The sequence below is a fragment of the Chrysochloris asiatica genome, unplaced genomic scaffold (assembly GCF_000296735.1).
Source record: "Chrysochloris asiatica unplaced genomic scaffold, ChrAsi1.0 scaffold00005, whole genome shotgun sequence".
Lineage (NCBI taxonomy): Eukaryota > Metazoa > Chordata > Mammalia > Afrosoricida > Chrysochloridae > Chrysochloris > Chrysochloris asiatica.
Genome location: NW_006408523.1, coordinates 20,147,232 through 20,174,593, shown reverse-complemented (window position 1 = coordinate 20,174,593; position 27,362 = coordinate 20,147,232). Strand labels below are relative to the sequence as shown.

Below are 27,362 nucleotides of genomic sequence, written 5' to 3'. Positions count from 1 at the left end.
TGAAGTCATCCCACAACTCTTCTGGTCTTTGGTTTTTAGTGTTTAATGTATCAAATCTGTTCTTCAGATGATCTCTAAATTCAGGTGGGATATATTCAAGGTCATATTTTGGCTCTTGAAGACTTGTTTTCATTTTCTTCAGCTTCAGTCTGAATTTGCATATGAGTAATTGATGGTCTGTTCCACAGTCTGCCTCTGTCCTTGTTTTCACTCATGATATGGAGGTTTTCCATCATCTCTTTCCACAGATGTAGTCAATTTGATTTCTGTGTATTGCATCTGGTGAGGTCCATGTTTAAAATCATCACTTATGCTGTCAAAAGAAGGTATTTGAAATGAAGAAATCATTGGTTTTGCAGAATTCTATCATGCGATCTCCAACATTGTTTCTATCACAAAAGTCATATTTTCTAACCACTGATCATTCTTCTTTGTTTGCAACCTTTGCATTCCAATTGCCAATAATGTTCAATTCATCTTGATTGCATGCTTTATGAATTTCAAATCGAAGAACTTGGTAGAATTCGTCAATTTCATCCTCACTGGCCATAGTGGTTGGTATGTAAATTGAAATAATAGTGGTATTAACTGTTCTTCTCTGTAGGCGCATGGATATTATCCTATCACTGATCTGGATGTGTTCTTTTTGACGATGAATGCACCACCATTCCCCTTCAATTTGTCATTCCTGTCATAGTAAACAATGTGGTTGTCAGATTCAAAATGGCCAATACCAGTCCATAGCAGCTCATTAATGCCTAAGTTATTGATGTTTATGTGTTCTATTTCATTTTTAACAATTTCTGATCTTCCCAGATTCATACTTCGTACATTTCATGTTCTGATTCATAACGGTTGTTTACAGCTGTTTCTCTTCATTTTGAATTGTGCCCCATCAACAAATGAAGGTCCCACGAGCTTTACTCCTACCAGGTTTACTCCACTTGCATCATCATAGTCAAGTCTACTTTGAGGAGACAGGTCCTCTTCAGACACATTTTGAGTGCCTTCCCACCTTTGGGGCTCATTTTCCGGCACTGTAACTGACAGTATTTCTCTGCTATTCGTAATGTGTACAGTGACTAAATATTTGGAGGTAGCTAATGTCTCCTTCATCCTAGTCTGTCTTCATCTGGAAGCTCATCTGAAACCTGTCTACCATGGTTGACCCTGCTGGTATTTATAATGCCAGTGGCATAGCTTTCAGAATCACAGCAACTCACAAGCCACCACAGTATGACAAACTGACAGATTAGTGGTGGTAAAACTTTATACAGGGTCATTATGAGTCAAAATTGACTCTAAGGAAAAAAACAGTAACTTTCAAAGCCTTACAGAAGTGGTGTTCTCCCATGAATGAGACTGTCTGACAACATGAATACTTGTCAAACATCCTACATTAACTTTTAATCCTACGGTCTGATATCTGATACTCTAATATTTGAAAATACCTATTCAATAACTTCATATGCGTGCCAAAGCTGGACAGTGAATAAGGAAGACCGTAGAAGAGATTATGCATTTGAGTTACAGTGTTGGATCAGAATATTGAAAGTGCCATAGGCTGCCAAAAGAACCAGCAGATCTGTGTTGGAAGAAGTGCAGCCAGAGCGCCCTCTGAAGGCCAGGATGGCCAAACTTCGTCTCTCATACTTGGGGGGACCAGTCACTGGAGAATGATATCATGTTTGGTAAGGTGGAGGGTCAGAGAAAAAGAGGAATACCCCCATCGAGATGGATTGGCCAAGTGGCAGCATCAATGGGCTCAAGCGTGGCAACATTTGTGAGGTTGGCCCAGGACCAGGCAGTGTTTCATTCTGTTGTGCATAGGGTCACTATGAGTCGGTACCGCACGATGGCATGTAAAAACAAGAACAACAACAATAGGTGACAATTCTGCTTGCCGTGAAATGACTCTAGGTTGCAGCAGTATTTTACTGTAGGTTGTAGCAGTATTTTATTCTAGGTCGTAGCAGTATTTAAACAATGTGCCATATTTATAAATGCATACACCCTGAGTTTTTCTAATAATGTAAGTATGATGTGTATTTGTTTTCTTTGGAGATTTTACTAAGAAAACATTACCACTGATGGCTATGTGTTTTGTAATAATTGAATCACCAGTTCAACATACCTACATTCATCTGTATTTGCAGCTGTTTTGTTCATGGGAGTAGCACATATAGCGCATATATCTAAGTTCTTTTGTTTCTAGTACAGCCACACACAAGTATTTACTTATTGACAAACATATTTTATTATTTTAAATAGCTTATTTTAAACATTTTTCATTTATATTATAGTTAGGGTATTATATTTGTTTCAGAATTCTGTATACATAATTATATTAACAATGCATTTCTTTAAAAGAATGTAAGTGGTGGGTTCAAATTAATTGTGTTTTTTTTTAAATAACAAGCTTCAATAGATTTGAGCACCATTCGGCTTCACCTTTGTATAACAACTGGCAAGGTACTTCATAGCTCTGCTAGGATATTCCGTAATCCAACATTTTTCTTACAATAGTTGTTTCTGAATGAGCCTTAGTTTCTCTTTGAGCTGTTAAGTATAAAATCCATTATTTACATTATTACGTTGATTTAATTTTTAGTTCTTTTATTTGCTGAACCTACAATGCGTGGTGTGGCACTGTGCAAAGTTAGTTTGAACCACTTACCTTGTAAAGTGGTTCAAACTTCACCAGCAGCTCCTTAGAAACACTATACAGAGTCAATGTGAGTGAGAACCAACTCTACGGCACTTAACAACAACAACATGAGCTAGGCATTGAGCTGGGCATTGGCTATGCACCGTTCCACCCCTCAAACAGGCCATGCTCCAGTGCAGAAAGTGGATGTATAGAATAGGTATTGCAATTTGGTGACAATATTGTAACTCAGAACTCTAGGCTGACATAATGGGACAAGAGGGGATGGGAGGACACCTCACACAGTCTTTAGGGTCAGTGAAGGCTCTGAAGTTGTGGCTAAGCTGAGACTTGAAGGAGAAGGAAACTTGGAGGGGAGAAAAACATGTGAAGAGAAGCTCAAGTCTGTCCAAGGAGAGAGAATGGTATCGCCAAAGTCCAGAGTATAATTGAGCATGATACGTTTGTGTTGCCAATAGTTCTGTTTGGCTCAGAGCTTCAGAAGAGTACCAAGAGATAAATGGAAATATAGATTCTTCCACAAATAACCACAATTCAGGATATGTTGGAATGAACGTGATAATACATAGACAGACCAAGATTAATTCAGTCATGTTCATATTGTATGTTGACTTCCAACTAAGGTAATTGTTGGAGGTTTCTTGGATAAAATTTAGAAACTCTGGAATTTTTTTTTTCTTCAAAGTTTAGGTGTATGAGCACCAAACACTTATTATGGAAAGAATGACTGAGTCTTAAGAAAATGAACTTGGTAATCAGATCACAGACAGATTTCCATGAGGAAATGCATTGACGTAAGGCTCAGCTAACTTGTCTGAAGGAGTCCTGGTGTTGTGCTACAGGTTAATGCACTGGACTACCAGTTTAATTTGAGCCACAAGGTTGGAGATTCAAACTTATCAGCTGCTCCTTGGAAACTCTGTTCAGGGTCACTAGGAGTCAGAACTGACTGGACAGCACTTAAATTGTCTGAAGCAGCCTCTGCCTCACATCCCTGAAAGACTGAATGCCATTCCACTCTTACCTTTGTTTTGAAATAACAAATAAACTTGTTCATGACCATTTTCCATTACTCTCTTACTCTGAAACAGCCAGTATATAAAAGAAATATATTCTTAGATTAAATTACATTGACTTAATCAATTATTTTGCTCATTTGAATTTTACATGCTGGGTGAAACTGGGGATGCACATGACTTTCTGCAGCATTATAGGATTTCAGCTACTTTTGTATCCTTTGAGAAGGTCTAAGAAGTTTATCCCAAATAAAGAGATAATAAAGATTTTCCAGTTGTGCGTAGGGTCACTGTGAGTTGGAGCCCATGCCATGGCACCTAACAACAACAACAAGGAAGAAATCATGATTTTTCTAGTGTCTCTTATGTTATGTTTTTATTCCTACTAAGATGCATTTTAAGCTACAACAAAAAGAAAACAATGATTTCCTTAAGAACATGATATTCTTATAAAGACATTTTCAAAGTGATCTTCTTTATGCAATATACTCTTTAAAATTCAATCTGGTCTTCCATCTCACTTTTGAATACATGGGGATATGTGCTTTAATTTCAAGCGAGTGTTAACTCCTTTCCCTTCTGAGCTTCTGTGTACCTCATGGTTTCTAACCATGGCTGAGCTTTAATCACACAAATGATTTCAGGGCAGTGTTGGGCTTTTCTGACGTCATCTGAACAGTGACATTTCAGAGCCCCACATTGAAATGGATGCTAGAATTTGTTATAGGCTTTGAAGTGGTGTCATCTTAAAATCTAGGTCCCCATACACAAATTTTAGAAAGAGACCTCTTGCCCTTTATTAATTGTAGAAGTGCTGCCAGGGGAAACGGACTATCGTCTTTTTGAAGGTTTCCATCACTCATCCATGCAACAGAACCTGAGCGATATTTACCTATGGGCATACATCTTAAATGATTAGTGGGAATTGAAGTAATTATTCTAAATTAATGGCTCCATGAGTTGTAAAAGGTTGGATATTACAGAGTTTCATTGTCATGGAAGCAGACAATTAAAGAAATATATACTTACAGACTGTACCATAGATCTTGTAACATTTCTAACTGTTTTGACTTTTATTACTTTCCTCTATAGGATATGATCAGCGTTGTAGTTAGGGTTTTACAGATACCTCCTAAAATTGCAGTATTTTATAGGAAGGAAAACAATTTCTCATACAGATATACATGCAGTCCAATATGATTCGATCTTAATTACTTTCACCTAGCCTCAGCCCCTTTATGGACTTGGTCTGAACTGGTTTCCAAGTATTGGACTCTGAGTAGTAAATTCTAAATTCTCAGGTAAGCTATCATATAATTTAGGAAAAATGCTGATTTGTCGTCTGGGTCAAAAACAAGCACTTTGCAAATTGGCTTATTTTTCATCACCGAGAAAGAGACGGATAAGTCAGCCGTCTCTGGTCAGTTGAGTTACAGAAGGTCACCGGGAGCTAGTGAATTACTGTGTGCTGAGAATTAGCAAGCAATCTTGGAGCATCTTAACCAGATCTAGACAGGTTTGTCCAGTATGCTGATGCGTAGAAAAAGTGAAGATGCCATTCAGACTATAGAGGCTTAGATGTCTTTGAACATTTAAATATCAAAATTTTGGGGATTCCTAGAACAAATAGGAAAGATGAAGCCCAAGCCTGTCTAAAAACTTGTAATATACTTATAAATGTTACTTAAATTCTTCTGTCATAGGCTAGCTATTAGCCCCATTTTTGAAACACAAGTGGAAAATAAGCCTGTGTCAGAATGCTTTAGGAAATTGGCAAAGATGTGTGTATTTCCAAGAATACTTCCAGGAAGGAATTTTGTAGTCATTGAAGAAGAAAGCATGCCTAAAATCATCCAAACCCAACTCAACAAGTGTTGACTATTTATGGCTTCACAAATAGCATCTGTCTGTGGGCTTTTTGTCCTTCCCATTTCTGCTTGCATGCTTTATAGAACTATGACTTTAAATCTGCTTGCTTGCAACCCATCACAAGGAGTACATTGTACATCATGGCCCACTATATAAATTAAATATATGTACTGAAACCAATTTTTCACAAGGCATTGTTTATCCATACTTCATATGATGAACTATGTTAAACATGAATGCTAGTAACTACCTGGTAAACTGATTTCAAGACCCTCAATTTGAAAGACACTTGAACAGAGTGAGATGAAAGAAAGAGGCAAAACATCTAATTAGATGTTCATGCTTAACATTGAACTTTAAAGAGACCCCACCCTTAGAAATCAAGTAGTCAACGGAATAGCCTCTGAAGTTAACACTGCCCCTATAAGGGCCATCTAAGACTGAGATAGGGAGGATGACAGGATGGAGTGTATAAACTTATGGGTCTTGAGCTTATCTCTGTGTTGTAAGTTGCTGTCCTGTTGGCTCTCATTCACAGTGACTTATATCAAATAGATGACAATGTGCCCAATCGTCTGCCATCTTCCTGATCATCGGTATACTAGAGTCCATTGCTTGGACACACCAGGCATTTTAAGAGCCTTCTAGCCTATGGAGTTCATCTTCTAGTGCTATACTACAGAATATTCTGCTGTAATCAATTGGGTTTCCATTGACTAATTATTCTGGAAGCTCAGCTGAAGACTGTCCACCAAGATTGACCTTACTAGTATTTGAAATACCAATGGTATAATTTCCGTCATCATTGTGACATGTCAACAACCAAGGTACAACAGACTGACAGACAGATGGTGGTGCTGATCTCTAGTTAGACCTTGAAACATAGAGGAGTCTTTCCATGTTGAACTTGAGCTTCTTAAGGGTGGGAGCTCTTTCTATCCCTCTGCACCAAGCATAGTCCTTAAGCAACTGCTTTTGTGATTGTGAATGGTAATTGGAGAAGTGAATGGAGGAATCAAGAAGAGTCGTACATATTCAACATTTATTACAGAACTTCATAGGTATCGAGTGTTATGCTAAGGCAGTGACTAGTACAAAAATAAATAGGACAGTGCTCAACATTATTGGCTAGGGTCAAAATGGTTGTGGGTATCAGTACGTGGTGGTGGTAGTGGTTATATGCCGTGAAGTCCGTTCCGACTCATAGACACCTTGTACAGGGTTTCCGAGGTTGTAAATCTTTTCAGGAGTAGAAAGATTCATCTTTTTCCCGCAGAACAGCTAGTAGTTTTGAACTACTGATCTTGAGGTTCACAGCCCAATTTGTAACTGCCACGCTACCAGAACTCCATAGACATGGGCTAATGAATCTCAGGTCTTTCCAAACAACAGCACTGATTAAGAACATCCTTCTTAGCAACATTTCAGAGTTTTGGAACTGAAAATTGAAAATTGTGGACCTGTATCTGTTACCTTGGTTTACCTTGTGTCATTATGATAATGCAACTTGTGATTAATGGAATACATCAGTATTCTTTTATCACACAGTAGAGTCATATTCCACACTCTCCACCTTTCCTAAAATAACTACATTATTCTATTTCTCTCTTAATCTCTTCTGGGAATTCTTCACTCTGGCAGTCAGAAATGACTGTGAGAATCTTATTTTCCTTTGAGGCAAATGAGAGTTTGACTGTAGATCTCAATGTGGCTTGTGGAGATGGCAGATTCCAGTGGTGTAAGAACTTTACTACTGAATATGGGACCCAATGAATTGACAGGACCCAATCAAGAAATATGTAACACTTTTAGCTCCAATGAGTGATGCTGCCTTTTTGTCGGGACAAACTAGCTTGTGAGAATTGGCTACTATATTTTCAGAAATCTTATGATCCGTTACTAAATTTAATCAAATTTAGTAGTTAAATTATCTAAAATTTCAATTGAATATGTTGAACAATAAATACCCAAGATGCATCACTTCTTATTTAGTTCGTACTCTTAAGGTCATTTATATTTTATTCTATCCGTATAGAGAAAATGGAGTCCTGGGATGGCACTGTAGGATAAGCACTGCACTGCTAACCACAAGATTGATTGTTCAAACCCACCAGCAGATTTTTGGAAACTGTATACAGGGTTTCTGTGCATCAGACCAACTCATCACACTTAATGACAGCAACAACAAAGATTAAATATTGCATAACAGTGTGCAAGTGTTCATCTCGTCCCAATTCCGTAATTTGTAGCATCATATTGGTAGATAGAAATCAAGCATGATAGTTATGTTTGTACATTGGAAACTGGCAAACACTATAAAGTTAGGGCTTCCACTGCGTGCTGGAGAACTGAATGTTAAACATTTACTAGCATAACACCGACTCCTTGAATAATATCTTGGATACTAGGATTGGTAGGCGTAGTAGAAAAAAAGTCACAAAAAGCAAGGATTCTAAACTGATAATCATAGGTCATCAGAGGCAATTGTGATAAGCACAACTGTGGACTTTCAGGGAGTCATTAGAGTGAATTCGGAGACTTCCAAAGGGTCTCAGCTCACGGACCCTTTAATGTCATAGCTTAGTGGCATCCCTAGGCCAAAAGCAATACTAACCAGTTCATTCTTTTGAAAGTCTAAACAATGAGTATTTTTTTCCTGAAGAATTTGGCAACCATCAGAAAGCGTGAAAAATATAAATGACTATCAAAATTTAATATTTTTATTTATTTCTTTAATGCCCACAATTTTGTATTGCTGGGTAGTACACATGTTCTCAATCCTTAGAATCAAATTGGACCCCACTTTTGTTGTTTCCTGTTTCCTGTTGATTTTTCACATGGTTGTTGTGAAATTGAAATTACTACACACACAAAAACAGCATTGGAAAGAGAAGACGTAATTGAAAGAACTATAGACCAGTCGGATGTTGAAGCTGGGATTTCCTTTGAGCAAGTTTTTTGTAAAGTACTCTACAGATATCGAGGTGTTTCCCCTAAAATTTTGAAGTACCCCTTAACATCTTGTAAGATTGCTGCTATGCCCAACCGAGTACTGTCACAAGTATGGATTTTGGAGACAGACAGACCTGGGCAAGCGAATGAATCTTTCTGCATTTAACTTCCTAACTTGTAAAATAATGTTAAAAATAGTTATTTCAAAGTGCCTGGCCTATCATGGAGCTCTCCTGGCACAGTGGATTAAGCCCTGCATTGCTAACCAAAAGCCTAGTGGTTTGAACCTACTAGGCATTTCACAGGAGAAAGATGTGACAGTTTGCTTCTATAAAGATTTACAGAGTCACAAACCATATGGAGCAGTTGTGCTCTGTCCTACGAGTGGCTTCATGGGTCATAATCATCATCAATCTTTTGGTTAACAACCAAAAGTGCTGCTAAGGCTTCTTGAAATAAATGCGTGTATGTGTGTGCATTGTGTGTGTATATGTGTGTATGCATTTGAATCCACCAACCCTCCAGGAAAAAGATGAGGCTTTCTGCTCCTGTAAACATATGCAGCCTAGGAAACCCTATATAGCATCTCTGTGAGTCAGAACTAACTCAGGGGCACACACACAGCAACCCATATTCCCAATTTTCTTTTGTGTTCAGTCAGTGTTTTAAAAAGTCTCAATGTTTTATTGACTAAAGAAGTTTATTAATTAAAACAAGGAAAAAAAAAAAACCCTCCATTTAAAAATGTCATCCTATTTTAGTAGCCACATATACATGTGAAAGCTGGACAGTGAATAAGGCAGACCATAGAAGAATTGATGCATTTGAGTAACGGTGTTGACGAAGAATATTGAAATTGCCAAGGACTGCCAGAAGAACAAACAAATCTGTGTTGGAAGAAACTCAGCCAGACTGTTCCTTAGAAGCCAGATGACAAGACCTGTCTCTCATACTTTGGACATATTGTCAGGACAGACCAGTCCCAGGTGAAGAATATCGTGATTGCTAAAGTGAAGGGTCAGCAAAAAGGAGGAAGGCCCCCAGCAAGATGGACTGGCTGGTGGCAGCAGCAGTGGGCAGTTGTGAGGATAGCACAGGAGGGGTTACTTTTTCGTTCTTTTGTGCATAATATCACTATGAGTCAGAGCCAACTCAACTCATACCTAATACCATTTTTAAAAAGACCAAAATATTTGCAAATCAACTCATTTTGTAACAAGTTGGAGCCAAGGTTAGATGTTGTTGTTAGGTGCCATGGCGTTTGTTCTTTCTCATAGGGACCCTATTACCTAGGGTTTCAGAAGCAGTACATCTTTATGGAAGCAGAAAAGCCTCATCTTCATGGAGCAGCTGGTGGACTTGAACTGTTAACCTCATTGTTAGGAGCCCAATGCATAAACTACCAGCACCCCTTAAGGTTAAATATGAGGGGAACTGCGGGGAACCGATTTTCCCACTCCAGCAGCATTGTGCTAGCTAAGACCAACTTACCCTTAAGCATTTTCCATCCCAGTGCCCACCCTCCCAGAAATCCTTAACTCTGACCACACTTTCTGTCATGCTCCCCATTAAACAATCAGCTTTTCTCAAATAGAAAAGGTAATTGAATTGGTAAACACCAGAAACATTAGCAAAATAACTATGGAGGTGTGAATCTATACCATCTGGAGTAGCTTTTTTTTTTTAAATTCTCTATGTGCAACAATTGGAACTGATTTAAACAATTAATTCATTGGTCCCCATTCAAAAGAGATGTTTGTGTGTGTGTGTGTGTGTGTTTTGTTTCCTAAAATGCAGAGTAAAGTTGTAGTACTAAAAGAATTAGCATTTAAGTCTTTATCAGGTAACTGACAACATGAAATGATGACAATATTATAGAATGTTTAAATGATAAGATCCCCTGAAATTGAACCTTAATTGAATCTCCCAAAGCTTGTGTGAGAGTTTGAACATTTCTGACATGGTATTGAGCACTAAAGGGGAACAGCCCTTAAAGATATAAGCGGATCATTTATAATAATACCTCACACTGAAAAATGTTGAAGGAGTTCTTATTTGGAGGTTTTGGGAATTTTAACTTAAGGAAATGAACTGGAACATGCATCTTGAAAATGCTGCCATCCTAAATTCTGCTGCTCTGGATTAGCTTGCTTATGAACTTTATGAAGCTAAAACCATACTGGGTCTATTAACTCCCATTGAAATTATCTTGGCCATCAAGAATTCTAGCTAAAGGTTAACTTACTCTATAATGGTTTATTCCCTATACCTGTTTTCTTAGATTTTTGTTCCAGTCAACTTCCTAGACATCGGATGAACAAATTGAATTGTTATTTGAGATGACATATCAAATGATTAGGAGACTCTATAACTTGGTACCAGCCACAGCTAAGTGACTATTCAGCAGTTAAACAGTTCAAGGATGAGAAAGTATCAATTTAGATTCTGAAGTAGGCGGAGACTAATACAGATATTGTGCTCAACCAAATGGTGTTCAGAAATGAAGTGTTCTACTATGTGAGGTCTTGCCATCTTCCTCTGCACATTTAAGTTTCATATTTCCTATCAACCACATAGGAAATACACGAATAGTGATGTCTCTCTGCACTCCAACATTCCCCAACAGTCAGGAGACTGACTAGCTATAGTTTGTAAAATGAGACACATTCAGGACACTTCATTTCTCTGGCTTGTTTGGAATGTGCATTTTGAGATCCCTGTGTATCACCTGGGAGGTCAGAGAGTGTGCTGGTGCAGAAGTGGCTTTGTGTGGTTAATGAGGCCCTCCTGCTCTTTCGCACCATGTCCTTCACCAAGTCTCTTCCTGGCGACTTTCAGATCCCAGGACATCCCCTGGGAGAAGCTGAATCTGGCAGAATCACATTTCTGCTGTCATTTAAGCATCTTGGAGTACAAATGGGCATCTGAACAGGCATTTGAAAAAGACACTCTAAAGAACAACATGTAGCTGAAAGTGGTATTTGGAGGGAGGATGACCCCAACCAGACGACAATTTATGGTCTAGTCATATGTCTCTGAGACTTGACCTATTTTGTAGTTCCTTGGTGGAAGGTTCTCTTGTCCATCTACAATTCTGATTTGTTTCAGAACTAATGAAGAGAATTAACTGAAAGAAGCTAGAAACCCAGGCAGTTCATTAACATTAACTTCTAGAACATAACTAAGAAAACTTCAGCCGGTGCCAGCCTCACTTCATGGCCTGTTGTCTGCGCAGAACATGAACCTGCTATAAAGATTAAAACATGGAAAGCAGTCAGTTACTGTTTGATGAAAAAACATTCAATCATCAGCTAAAATTCCACAAAGTTTCTTAACTAATTTTCCAGGAAGAATCATTCATATCTTTATTCTCAGTGCTTGGAGGTACTTAGCTCCTTTCCTCTAAATATTGTATCTAATTATATATTGTTGCTAAGTGCCGTCCAGTATGTTGCAACTCGTAGTGATCCTGTATAGTTGTGGTTTGCTTTGCAATACTGATACTCCTGCTCCACACACATGAAGAACCAAGGGACATTTGAGAAAAGGATGTGGGTGGAAAACTGAAAGCAGAACACTTTCTCCCCCTTCATATGTTATTGCTTTCGCAAAATCCCTTTATTATATCAAATGCTCCTAAACGTAAGGAAGTATGAGTGGGCTTCAAAACGTTCTTGAAAAAAATTCATTATCCTTTAATTGTATTTTTCCATAAACTATTTGAAGCCCCCTCATAGTTGAGAAAAGTTTCACATCCTTGCAATTTAGAGAAATGGAAGCAGGAAGGGTTGGAGCTGGCTGTTTTTAAAGCAGAGAAGTTACCATGTAGGATCTAAGAGAGTAAATATTTTCATCTGTGCCGGCCATGTGATCACTGTCACAGCCAGTCTGCTGTTGTCATACGAAAGTAGCTGTGTTGTTGCTAAGTGCTGTTGGGTTGGTTCCAACTCATAAAGAACCAGTGTAGGATTTCCACGGAGCTGCTAGTGGGTTTGAGCCCTTGACCTATGATTAGCAGTGCAGTGCTTATCCTACAGTGCCACACCAGGGTTCCATAGTAGCCAGGCTGTTGTTGCTGTTAAGTGCCATCTAGTTGGTGGTTCCGACTCATAGCAACCCTGTATAGGATTTCCAAAGAGCAGCTGGTGAGTTTGAACCACCAACCTTGCAGTTCAAATCAACCATGTAGCCCAGTGCTTATCCTACAAGGCCACATTGGGACTCCATAGACAATACATAATGAATAGTCATAACTATTTCCATAAAACTTTATTTGTGAATGTTTACATTTCATATGGTGGTGGTGGGGACTGCATGCCACCAAGTCGCTTCTGCCTCCTAGTGATGCCCCTGTATAGGGTTTACAAAGCTGTAAATATCTACAGGGGCAAAAAGCCTCATCTTCCTCCTGTGACGTGACTGGTAGATTCAAACTGTTGACCTTGTGGTTAGCAGCCCAGCTTGTAATCCACTACACTACCAGAACGCCTAAATGTCATATAATACATGAAATCTCATTCCTTTATTTATTTTTTTCTTCTTCTTTTCATCAACCACAACTCAAAACAGACCGATTTGTTCTGTAAACTATGATTTGCAAATTGCTGTTCTGGTGTGGGGAAGAAGGGAAACCCTTTTGAAAGGAATTGTTCTCAGCGCCTTTGGCCATCCAGTTGTTGGTGGTACTGGCTGTGTGCCGTGGAGTCAGTTTCGACTCATAATTACCCTGCACAGGGTTTCCGAGGCTGTAAATCTTTACGGGAGCAGAACGCCTCGTCTTTCTCACGCAGAACAGCTGGTAGATTTGAACTGCTGACCTTGTAATTCACAGCCCGATTCGTAACCACTACTCTACAGGCCATCCAATTAGTCACCTCTAATTGTGTGGGTGGAATCCTGGTGTGACACCGTGGGTTAATGCACCAGACTGCAAAGCCATTTGAACTGCAAGGTCGGCGATTTAAGCTCACCAGCTGCTCCTCAGAAACTCTATACAGAATCGCCATGGGTCAGAATCGACTTGACCGCACTTAACAACAATAGTTGGGGTGCACCTCTAGAATTGTTTTGTTTGTTAGCCTCAGATTAGAGAGAGATAGGAGCTATTCTAGGAGTCCTGTTGGCACAGTGGGTTAATCGTGGTCTATTAACCTCAGGGTCATGCATGGGCTCTTAACCACAGAGTCAGCGGTTCAAATCCGCCAGCTGATCCTCGGGAGAAAGATGAGACTTTCTGCTCCAGCAAAGATTAAAAGGCTTGAAAAGCCTGTGTAAGGTTTCTGTGAGTCGGAACTGACTCTACAGCATTTAACAGCAACAGCAAGCAGCTATTCTTGAATTCACCCACAATTTTCCTATAGAGTAATATATTAGAAGAAAGGTAGACTCAGACTAAATTCTACCATGCATTCAGACATTTCTTAGCTAGCCGTTCTCAAGCTGTCTGTGTACCGTAATCCTTTATGTTGGGTGATAGTTCTGTATTTTCTCCCTGGACACTGTAGCAACAGAATTTTGCATGAAACATCTACATGCATGCAGACACAGGGACATTCGGACTGCGGTATTCTTCTAAGTGCTGACGATATCTCTTGTTTGGAAACATAGGACCAAAGCTGTAGACCAAGGAACTGTATTACTAGGCTTGCAGCGTTCAAATGCATTGGAGTAGAATCTGTCTTGGTTGAGGTAGAGCCTATCTTACTTTTCTGCTCAATCCTACATTTTGTACACCATTCATTTGACCAATAAAAATTTATTCCTGAAATTTCTTATGGCAGTTAATCATCTCTGGCATTGATTTACATAATGATACAGGTAGTTTCCTTAGGTACAACAGAGATCCATTCTGACAACTCCATCATAAGTCTAATACATTTATATTATTGTTATTGTCTTTTCTTATTAGGATCTTTCTAAAGTCAAACTTTATTTGTCATTGGGGGCTACAAACATCATATATAAACTTACAGTTATGATTACATCATCAAAATTCATGCTACAACATTGTATGAAGAACATATATGTTGTATGTATGTTACCCGGTTTACAAACTCTTTGAGCGATGCCTTGTTCTTATTGTTGTTGAGTTGATTCCAATTCATAGCACCTGTGTATAGGGTTTCCAAGGAGCTGCTGGTGATTTTGAACTGCCAACCGTGCAGTTCAAACAGATCTTGCAGTCCAGTGCATTAACCCACAGTGCCAAACCAGGACTCCTGAGTGATACCTAACAAGACTTAATTTTTGGTTTCATTGTTACCTTTTTTTGCATATCTTATTGTAAGGAGTCCTGGTACTGTAGTGGTTACTTGTTGAGTTGCTAATAGAAAGACAAGCAGTTTGAATCTAGATCTGCTCCATGGAAGAAAGATGAGGCTTTGTGCTCTTATAAAGATTTACAGTCTCAAAAACCCTCCCCAGTGACTATGAATCAGAACGGCATCAGGGGCACACCATCATCATCACCATTGTTAGTAATATGTGTTATATACAGTGTTGCAGCATGTTGTTCCACATAGTATGTTGGTGTTATCAATCTCATGCCAACGCCCAAAGACAACTAAAGATTGAAAATGATACAGATAATAAAAGCCACATTTAAAAAAGGAGGTATTTGACTTAAGCCAGAACTGATTCATGACAAGTGATCAGAACAGAACCCAGTAGTAAGTTGACAATTACACATATTAGTAACCGTGGGACACACCCCTCCCACAAGAAGAACAGAAGAGAATCAGACAGCAGTAACAATTCATCATAGCTCAAATACATTGTAAATCAGAGACTACCTGTATTTCAGAAGGTGCAGTAGCTATCCCCTGAGTAAGGACTGCTATTTAGGGTACTGCAAGTATTAAATAACTGCAGGAGGTATGTAGATTAATGCTAATAAATACATACACCACAATGTTTATGCTGAAATCTTGTAAATTGCTCTCAGAGAATATTACACAGGCTACAGTGATTTCATTTTGCATGTTTGTCTGTTTTTACTTAAGCACAACCAAAATAATGCCATACGAGAGATAACTAGAGAATGAGTCTGGTGTTATGAATGAGTGGTGATAGTAAATACAACTTTACCCTGACTGTGCTTGAGATCTTGCTGAATACATATTACCATCGCCCCCAACCTCACATAGCTTTACCTCTCAGAAAATGCTTTCACAGAGTTGCTGCTGTGATATCTTAGAGGTGTTAAGGAGATAGGATCTGAATATTAATTACTTTCTCCTACTAAATCTTGCTGCTTCTTTTGGTGTAATATAAGGAGGTTATACGCCTTCTGTTAAATGGATCATTCCTGTTAGTTTAACATTTATATTTGGCACAGTTCTGTACGTGGTGCCATTTCTATTGTACGCATGTGCTTTAGCTTGAATTTATTTATCTAAATCTAGAAAAAAAAATTAAGATGAGGCCTTACTTGCTAGAAATTATTCTTTGTTGACATCAAATAGGTAGTTGCCAGTTCCAGTCATAATGATATTTTATTAAAGAAACTTTCCTGAATAAACCCATGTCTCATTACCAAAAGTCATTTTCTATATTTCTTTATTTGGAGTTTTTTATTACTATTATTATTCACTGGCATTTTTTTATTATTATTAAGGAAGAATGACATTGGAGATCATCTTACATTTTTCATCATTACTTAAATAAGGAATCCTGGTGTGGTGCTGTAGAATAAGCACTGGATTACTAACCACAAGATTGGTGGTTCAAGCCTACCAGCCATTCCTCAGAAACCCTGTACAGGTCTGCTATGAGTCAGAACCAACTTGATGGCACTTAACAACCACAACTTAAGTGCATTTCTTATTTTAGGTCATAAAATTAAAATAACGACATCAGTGAACATTTTCCAAGCACTTGGCTATATATACCCTTTTGCTGCATTTCCATGGATCAACATTCATGAAATTAGAGTAGATGGGAAGCATTCGAATCTCTAGTTTACTCCAATAAAATTAGAATTTTATGTCAAATGTTAAATGAAAACAAAGAGGAGAATTACTTTTATTGATGAAATTTTAAACTGAAAATTATTTTAGGTGTGAATTGATATGTGTATGTGTAGAGGTATAGTGTCAGAAGTTATATGTGGTAAGATACTTACTCATTCAATTCAGCCTTAGATTTTTCCTAGAATTCAAAGTGTTTTTTTAAGAAGTTCACTCATTTCTTTTATATAGGATTCTGTTGTTGTTAAGTGCTGTCGAGTCGGTTCCAACTTATAGAGACCCTATATAGGGTTTCCGAGGAGTGGCTAGTGAGTTTGATCCACCACCTTGTGGTTCAAACTAACGTTGAGTTGGAGTGTTTATACTGCAGTAGCCACACCAGGACTCCATATAGAACTGCAGCTAGGAGAAACTTAGAAAAATGGAGCAACTACCATCCACAATCATGGAGCAAGCAAGTCAAGAAAGGGAGATCATTTAAATCAATGACGTTGATTCCCACAGCGGGGATGTGGATGCAACTGAACTAGAAAAAGATTTCACTGTTATACTTTCTGAAGGTGACTGAATGATTCTGAGTTTTTCCTGACCATTAACATTTCCCCTTGAAAAAAAAAATTGGAAAGCATTGTTCCTGTGCCCAGACAAAGGAATGGTGACGTCCTTCTCTGCATTCCTTAGAAAGAAATTAAGGCATTAATTGATAAAATAATTTGTTATTATTGTTAGGTGCCATTGAGTCATTTCCAATTCACAGCGAACCTATGTAGTAGAGAACAAAGCACTTCCTGGCATTGTGCCATTCTCACAACCATTCCTGTGTTTGAGGCTAATGTTTCAGCCACTGTCCGTCCATCATATTAAAGGTCTTCTTTTTCACTGACTTCATCCAGTTCTTCTCCAGGGACTGGTCTCTCCTGAGAACATGTCCCAAGTATGTACTACAAAGTCTCGCCATTCTCATTTCTAAGGAGCTTTCTGGCTAGGCATCTTCCAATACACATTTATTCGTTTGTTCTTCTGGCAGTTCATGATATATTTAATATTCTTTTCCAGCATCGTAATTCAAAGACATCAATTATTTTTTCTGGTCTTCCTTATTCATTGTCTATCTTTTGCATGCATATGTTGTTGTTGTTGTTAAGTGCCATCGAGTTGGTTCTGACCCATAGCGACCCTGTATAGGGCTTTCCAAGGAGCAACTGGTGAGCTTGAATCGCCAACCTTGCAGTTCAAATGGCTTTGCAGTCTGGTGCATTAACCCACAGCACCACACCACACCGAGACTTATTTGCATGCTTATAAGACAATGAAAATCCATGGTTTGGGAGTGGCTCATGTTAATCTTCAAAGCGCCATCTTTGCTTTTTAACACTTTCAAGAGATCTTTTGCAGCAGATTTGCTCAGTGTAATTTGGCCTTTTGTTTTCTGACTTCTGCTTCCATGGGAGTTGATTGTGGATCCAAATTAAATTAAATTCTTGACTTCAATCTTTTCTTCATTTATAAGGATGTTGCTTACTGGTTCCATTGTGAGGATTTTTGTTTTCTTTACATTGAGGTTTAATCTATATTAAAAGCTACCATCTTTGATCACATCAGTAAATGCTTCAGGTTTTCTTTGCTTTCAGTAAGCAAGGTTGTGTCATCTACATATTGTTGGTTGTTAATGAGTCTTTCTCCAATGCTGATAGCATGTTCAACTTCATCTAGCTCAGCTTCTCGGGTTATTTGCTCAGCTACTTGGTGATATTTACAAAACCCACTTCGTAGTACTCTGTTAATGAATTAAAGGATATTTCTTAAGGGGATATTGCTACTCTATGCACTGACCTGAAATCACCATTCACAAAAATTGTGACTCCATCCCGCCCCCAATACTTAGGGATATAAAAATAAATTGAGATCATGATCAGAATCTTCTTTGTAATCTCTTGTTATTGAGAAAATGAGTAATAATATGAGTCTTTAGAAATGGAGATTTTGGTTGCTTTTTGTTGTTCTTATTAGACTTGGTATTTTATATAAGAAAATGAGTGATTTGCTGACCATTTACTTTTGACAAAGTCATACTGATTCATTTCTAGTATCTTAAGCTCTTAAAATCATAATTCTCAATGGGATAAGCAATGCAGATTTCCTTGGAAATATTTTCAAAATTCCTTAACTTCTGAACCTCCCCGTATTGTATTATTAAAGCCCTGAAGCCAAAGACCACCAATAACATACCTGTCATCGGACAAGTTGCATTTTTGTTTATTGAAACAAGTGAGAACACACTATGGAGAACCATGGAGTGTATCAGTAATAAGGTAATAAGTAATAGTTAATAATGACAACTGATTATAGGATTGAAGACTTAATGTGATGCTATAGTATAAGCACTGGATTGCTAACTACAAGGTAGGCAGTTCAAACCCACCAGCCCTTCTTGAGAAACCCTATATAGGTTTACTATTAATCAAAACTGACTCTATGGCACTTAGCCACAACAAAAACATTGTAGGATGTGGGCTGAAGGATCTGGAAGAGGGTTCCTAGAAGCAGTGTGGTCTGAATTGAAGGTTGTGGCCAGAAGGGAGTGGTGATTCCATGATTGACGATCTCAATGCATTTTGTCTACAAGGAGGAAGACTAGTTTGAGGATAAATCAATAGATGGTAAAGAAATAGCCAAGAGAAGAGATGTTTGGTATTTTGTGGGTTGCATGGTGAACTTATTTTTGTCTGTGCTTAGACAAAATTATAAAGTGTCCTTGTTCTGTCTCATGTTATCATGGTCTTTTGTCTGAGGTGGCTTTTTGTGTGAGATTGTTTATGTCTAATGGGAGAATAGTATGAGCTGCCTGTGAATGGCCGGTCAGCTTCTGAACGTCAAATGCTGTTTTGTTTTTCCCAATCAGTGTCACTCTCCCTCTCTGTCCTTAATCTGTTCTCCAACACAACCATAATGGTTACTGTTTTTAATGATAACATGTCTAAGGTTTTATTATAAGATACATAAAACCTTCTGAAAAAAGGGAAGTTCAAATTTAATAAACACCCTCATCCGTTTTTTTATCCAAAAAACAATGTATATATAAAAAGACATTTTTTTGTTTTGTTTTTTTCTCTCAAATTCCAATCTCTCCTACTTCTTATCTTCTTTTTTAAGACGTTTTTGTTTGGTTTTCCTTTCCTTCTAGAAATTAAATAAGATATTGACTTGTTGATCAAGAACAACTTAATTATGTATTTATGGTCTTTTATTTTTAAAAGTCTAGAACACAATTATGATTCTGGAGTTGTGTTTAAATCAGAGCTAGAATTCAGACATCAATATATGTGAGGAATCAAAACATCTCATGCGTCATCTAGTGTCTATGGGACACTCGACTTTGCGAAGTACTGTCAGACATTCCAAATGAGTTTGAAAGACAGCAGCAAGTACTTTATTCATTTTCAGTGCCCGACAATGACTTTAATCACAGGGGAAACTTGTTGGTTTTATTTAGCAAGACATTTCCTTCTTCCCTCCACAAGCTCTGCTAAACATTTTTTGACAGTAACTGAGCTGCATCAATTCTAAATTCACATTTTATGCAATAACAGACCATTTTAATTTCATGAAGTAAAGGATTGGCTTCCCCTTGCAAAGAGCACTGAAGAAAGCAATATTGTCAGACGAAGTCGCCCAGTATATCAAGAGAGAAATCTGTTGAATTAAATACAAGACTTTATTACCTTTTACTTTATATTTCCATTATAGCATAAGCGTTAATTAAACCCATCAGTGACTTCCTTGTCTGGGAGGACCTTTTCTTTCTGACAAGAAATGTCAATTGGGAGAATGCGTGCCACCCCACCCAAGACCTGCCATTAAAAACACACTCACTTTGACTGAAAGTCTGATGCATTCCAGCAGACAGGCAGGCAGCAAGAGAACACAGGGAACTATTACCATCCTTCCTTGCCCTGGCTGTCTAACAGACTGCAGCAATGGAACTAAATATCTTTAGCCTTACTTGAAATTTTTTAAAGACAAGCAGACTTAAAACTGGACCACATCTCTTGTCACTTGGTGTTACTTGGTACTTTAAAAAAAAAAAAAGCAGGAGAAAGGTTATGGTCTTCTGAGGTGTATAATAGACCTTCAATTACATGACAGGGAACAGGGACTAAATATCAGGTTAAACCTAAATCAGTTAGTTGTTTGGAATGTTAAGCATGCCTACTTGCTGAGTGTCAGCTCATGACAATGGCTGGAGGGGGGAGATGGAATAGTACTCCAGGATTTTAGGGAAATGTTATACCCAACATTAATACCCTACTTTTTTCAAAACACCTTCTCATTCCATGTCATTGTTGTTACCCCAAACCAAAACCCAATACCATGGTGTTGGCTCGGACTCATAGTGCTTCTATCTCGGGTTTCCGAGACTAAACCTTTATTGGAGCAGGCAGCCTCATCTTTCTCCAGGGAGAACCACCAATTCTGTGCTTATCCTACAGCAACACTCCTCAGATTGCCACTAGTCATGACAACCCCATGTAGGCTGTTCTCCAAAATGGTCATGGAAAAAATGGAATTATTAGATTAGAATGTTGTCGACACTTTTTGAAGCCTCCTCAAACAACGTAAGAACGTTGCCAAACCTTCCACCATTGTTATAGTTCTGGGTGCTGGACTCCATTCCATATTGCTCCATGCTGCTGTTGATGCTGTTGTTAAGTGCCATCTATTTGGTTCCAACTCATAGCTACCCTGTGTAGGGTTTCCAAGGAACGTATGGTGAGTTTGAACCGTCAACCCGGTGGTTCAGATCGACCTTGCAGTCTAGTGCTTTATCCCACAGCACCACACCATACTGACCTGTAATTTCTTGTTGCAGGGGAACATTTAAGAATCTGTCCTCAGGAATATACATGCTGTACCACAGAAATGGAAGACAAGTTGAGCCAGCAAAGCAAACTTGAGTTTGAAAACCTTGTGGAGGAGACCAGTCATTTTGTGCGTACCACTTTTGTGTCCAGGCACAAGAAATTTGATGGTAAGTGAAGCTGTTTCCATGTGGTTATATGTATGCTTTTCTTTAAGAATCTTGATATCTGAAATCCTTTTCTTCTTTTGTTTAAAGTGGGAGCTTTTTTCTTCTCTCTTAAACATTTGTAAGTCTGGCTACTATTTTTTTTTTTTTTAAATCTTAAGCTTTCTTCACAAGTATGTAATTTTCACAGTAATATCATAAGGAAAACCTGACCTAACGAAGAGGTGTTTTGCATCTGTGTTTTACCTATGCAGTTTAGTCTAAAAGATGTGGCTCAGGTGTTCATTATTACAGTGATGGTAATTCAATAGTTGCCATGCCATGGCTGTCTTCGGGTATCATAAGGGAGGTTTCTTTTTAAAAATGTCACTGAAGAGTATTTTACATATGCCTTTAATTTTAAAGGTACAGGTTTATCTTTAAGTGCCAATGACATGGACTTCTGTTATTTTTAAAGACCTCTTTCTAGTAATAAAGTTTCAGTTTTAATGCCTTGTGCATAAGCCCTCTTTTGGCTTCCCGATTCTAAGTAGTTTGCTTCATTTCTATCTTCTGTTTGTTAAATGAACATTTTGCATGAGAAATGATGAGTGAAAGTAATTAATTGGAAAATGTCGGCGCTGAATTTTCTCACCAGCACCTCAGAAAAATATTCAAATGTAAACAGAATTTTCAAAGCTGAATTACTATTGATAGCAATAAAGTTAGGATTTCTGAATGGTGTGTAGTCTTTAGTGTTCTCAGAAATGAATATACCTTATTAAGATTCATTGTAAACCAGAATTGTGAATTTTGGTGACCACTGTTTTTTAGAGCCTTCCTTGGGCCCTTTGGTAATATTAAGTTGCCCTGGTTCAACAGAGCTGCTATTCATTTTCTCCATCCTCTCTAGTCAATGCACAACGGAGCCAGTTCAGAACGGGCTGGGTAAAAGCATTTTCCTTTCTTTCTCTTTTCTCTATAGTGGGCAAAATGGGCCACTTCATTACTGCTTTAAACTACTCTAGCAGCACCAATTTCTTTCAAATCAGTCCTTAAAGTTATAAAGAACATGCCCACCTGATATTTCAGTACTCATGATGTTATTAGGACATTTTCCATGTAGATGAATGGGACTTAAACGTTTCTGCCGGTATGCTTCAAAACTTTCATTTTCTTTCTGTCTCACTGTGTCTATAACTTTACATGTGGACGGATGAGAAGATAATTCCCATTTAGCAGATAGAGTGTGGAGATTGCTCCCTTGAATGCAACTAGGGAATACATAGGGGTTGCCCTTGATTGACAGATTACAAATCCAGCCACAATCAGGAACTCCTGAAGGAGTTCTGTGTTTTGGGGACTACAATGTATCACTTCAAATTGAGGCAAATTGAGACATCTTGTCATTTGTTACAGAAATCAGGTATAAATGATCTGCTACTGCAGGCTTATACCTATGCCTCTGGAAAAGCAGTTTTAGTACAGGGCAGTATTCATGGTAGAGAATGTACATATATAGGTACATTCCTTTTATTAAAATAATCCAAGTGCAGTTGCCATAGCTTTATGTGTTTTGTTTGTTTTTAAGCAAGTAAAGCTATCCAAAAAGAGTGAGCTAAACACTTCTTGTATTATCATATCAATGACTTTTAATATCTTTGGGTTTATCAGATTTCATCCGTCGTATTATATTAAAGAAAACTCTCTCTTTTCTGTCCCTCTCTTTTCACTGCTGTGTTTTATTTTAAATGTCCTAATGTGCTTAGGGGTGCTATGTCAATAAACCTGACAAGACATTGATTTTGCCAAGATTAGATCTGACATAGGGTTTGATGAATTCTTTAGCAACCGTGCCATTCATTGCAGTTGCATTAGGCTGTGATGGGAGAGAAAGTACGATTTTTTTTTTTAAGGAAACTTTCCACAGATATGTTCTTTATTAAATCTAGGTGTGTTCCTGGTGAGCTCTGCTCCTTACAGAAATCAGTCTCTGAATGCATAAAGAAATGAAGATAGTTACTTAGTCACCATTAATGATTTCTGTCCTGTCATTAGGCAACTTCCTGAAGGTCAAACATGCTGCAGATGCTTTCTCTTTTGTTGCAAAGACACTTCTGCTAAGTCATTGTTTGGGAACACACGTGGGTTCTTGTGGGAAGTTTTTTTCATTTTCTTCTTGCATTTTTTTTGTACTGAGGATCATTTGTGGAAAGCTACTCTCTGACTTTTATTCTCATATATACAACCAGTGGTTCTAGGAGAGATATGGCATTTAGTTTCAGTAACTTACTACAAAGGGTCCTTTTGAGGACCAATCCCATATAGTTACATTTTTCACTGGTCTTGATTTGTCATCTGGGTTTTGCAGGTCTTTGCTTTATTATGTGAATGATCACTTTTTAATACAACCATAAAGTGATGTCTTTTCTTCTCTTTTTCATGAATTACAACAGCAATTAAGTTGTACCTGCTGCATGCGATCCAGCCCAAACTATGCTTAAAAAGCCAAGATCTAAACACTTCAGCAATCAATTTCCTCTTCTTGTTTTTCTCATTACATTACATATGCAGTGATTCCATTTACCATTTCATTTTCTGGCAAAGAAGATTTTTTGTTCATCAAAATTTGAAATTCCAGTACATTTCACATAAAGTAACATTATTTTGTATTGTAATATTCATGTTTGTTTCTTTATTAATATGTTTGGTAATATTTAAAGATAATAATGCATAAATTATAAATACTTATTGAATGTTGTTGTTGTTGTTAAGTACCGTGGAGTCGGTTTGACTCATAGTGAGGCTGCACAGGGTTTCCGAGGCTGTAAATCTTTAAGGGAACAGAACGTCTCCCACAGAACAGCTGGTAGTTTCGAATTGCCAACTTTGAAGTTAGCAGCAGGTAGGAAGCCAAATATGAATTAGGATGAATTTTTTTCTCAAGTTTTGTAAATCTCTAAGCTTTAGTCCATATTCTCATCAGTAGTAATTAACTGAAAAAATATAGAATATCAGTCACAGGAATTACAATTATTTGGCAAATATTTTTCATATACCTGGATGGCTTTTCTGTTTTAATTTAAAAAAAAAATGTTAGGATGGACTGTTAGAGTATTCACATAGTATAGAAGTTTGCATTTTTGACAAAATGGTTCCTCTCTGAGTATTGGTCTCACAAGATGTGTTCCTTTCTTGGGCCAAACCCTTACCTCCCATTCCTGAGGAAAAAAAGGTTGACTCTCATTACAAAACTCTGCAATCCCCTTACTCTGTTTCTTTATACCTGCTAACGATACCCTGATGGTGGTTTGTTGTGTGCCATGGAGTTGGTTCCGACCCATAACACACCTGTATAGGGTCTCTGAGACTGTAAATCTTTACAGGAGCAGAAAGCCTCATCTTTCGCCCATGAAGCAGCTAGTAGATATGAAATGCTGACCTTGTGGTTTTCAGCCCAATGTGTAACACACTGTACTACCAGGCTCCTTCATCTTACCCTGGGTGCTTGCAATTTGCTGTGTAGCCAAGTTCAGCTATTCTGTACATCCCCAGGGGTCAAAATCCTGAATGAAGAACCAGTCATTTGCACCTGGCAGAATGATTACAGCTATATTCTCTTTAGCGCTTACTTTTCTCACTTCTCCTAAAAGCACACAAACAAATCAGAAAAATCATAGAAAAATACAGACCAAGAGAGGGTAACAGTAGGTCCTCATCTTTGTCTGCCCCCTAATTCATGATCAGTTTTGAATTTAGTGAATGCCAGAACTGCCAAATTGGTATTTACATTCTATATCCCCGCTGCTACCATATTTCTAGAAAATGAAGACCAACCAAAAACCATGGTAGTAGTAATAGTAATGATAGGTTATCTGTTAGTCCTATTTAGCGGAAGGAAACTGCACACAGTTATTAAATGGCAGAGTCCGGAGTTGACCCATATTGAGTATACGCTGCTTGTAGGCATCATTGCTCCATAATCTACCTAGGAAGTGCCAGTCCTCAAATGTACTGAGATCATACTGTCAGCAGTAGCTCGTCTTTCGTCTCTTCTGCCAGTCCCCTGTCAGTCCTGGTGGGCAGGAGATGAAACTATCTATAGGACGAAGGGGGAAGGAGATTTTCTAATCCTTACAAATAGAGAATCACCAGCATAAATATAGTCCAACCCCTAGAAACCTGGAGCCCAGAGACGCTACAGGGCTTGCCAAGCACCCACCAACAATGAACCCAAAATTGTAAGGTCATGCTCTAGAAGTCAATATTGGATTGAACGTCTAGCTAAGCTTTTTTTTTTTTTTTTTTTTTTAATGAATATTGACTAGGATATGCAGTGGATAGCTAACAGCAAGAACAGCGGTTCAAACCTACCAAGTGCTCTCGAAACCATATAAAAGGTAACTATGAGACGAAACTGATTCAATGGCATACAGCAACAACAATAACTAATATATATATATATATATGCCTTTAACAAGGCACTAGTGATATTGCTGGGCAAAGAATCTAGCCACATTTCTTTAAAGGTGGTAGTTTTCAACTGGAAACTTTCCTTGAATTAAAGTGTGGTGATGGTTGTGTGCTGATGAGCCCATTTTGACTCATAGTGACACTGTATAGGGTTTCTGAGGCTGTAAATCTTTTTGGGAGTAGAAAGTTTCATCTTTCTCCCACAGAGTGACTGGTAGACTCGAACTGCTGACCTTATGTTAGCAAGCCAACTTGTAACCCACTATGATACCAAGACTCTTGAATTACAGGTGGGTGTTTTTGTTTTTTGCAAAACTATTGCAGAAACAATTCGGACATGCTGTTTATTCCTCCTAAAGCCTGGTGGTGTTCGGGTGTAGGCAGTAGCATTCAAATTTCTTAGAATATCTAAGGAACATGGATTATTCAGAGAAGTGAATATTTACTTGAAAGGATATTTTATTTTGGATATTATTTTTCCTTCAGGAAAAATTACTCATATTTGGAGCTCAATATGAGGTTTTTGTTCAGTTTGTTCCTCTTCATGTTACTATTTTACTTTCTTTCCTGCTTTTTATTTATGTATTTTAATGAAATACATTTGTCCAGAGATTTTGGCAGCAAATGCATTTTTTAAAGTAAAATAAAATTAAAAAAAAAAAAAAAGAACAGTAGTTTTCATCCTCATCCTCATGAAAAACTTTTTTCCGTAGCATCACCCTCAGAATACCCATTGTACTGAATGTGAAAATAATTTATACACAGCGGCATAATATTTTTATGCTGTATGTCTACTTGTATTTTCTTTTTAAATATCATTTCTCATCTATATACTGTAGCGATGACAATAATGTAATGACTTCTTTAAAATATGGCCTAATTTCCTCAGAGAGTGTATACTTATTCAAAAAGGGAAAAATCGTAAGTAGTTTTCCATATGGTTGTAGAATCTTCGATATTTTCTGTCATCTAGGAGATTTATATACATGATTGTTGTTTCAATGTGAAAACATTTATTCAAAGCCTACTATATATGAGGCACACTGCCAAGCATGTAGTACATTAAAAGATGAATAATGATGACTAAAATGTGGGTATAACTTGTCACAGGGTTTACCTTCTTGGAGAGACACATGCATAAAACTAGTAATACAAAAGGCAGCTTTAACTGTGCCCTACAGTAGAAAGAAGTCCATTGTAAACAGTGAGGAGTAGTATTATATTTAAGGGTCAAAGGAGACTTTTAGGAAGAAGTAGAAGTCTAGTATCCTTGGAAATGACTTAAGAACGTAGTGGTTAAAAGACTGCCATGAGGAGATGGAAACTACAAATTATTTTATATTTTATATCACAAAGTCCTTGGGATTTGTCACAAACATACTTACTAGATATTTTCCCCTAAATTTTAATTT

The 27,362-nt window shown here is 37.8% G+C and overlaps 1 protein-coding gene across 1 annotated transcript in view; it reads left to right on the top strand.

Moving 5' to 3' along the window:
- Window positions 1-27,362, top strand: part of GPC6 (glypican 6) — a 1,623,644-nt gene that overhangs the window by 416,858 nt on the left and 1,179,424 nt on the right. The window contains 1 exon segment of the mRNA XM_006832006.1: window positions 21,343-21,501. Coding sequence (XP_006832069.1) covers window positions 21,343-21,501 — 159 coding nt within the window.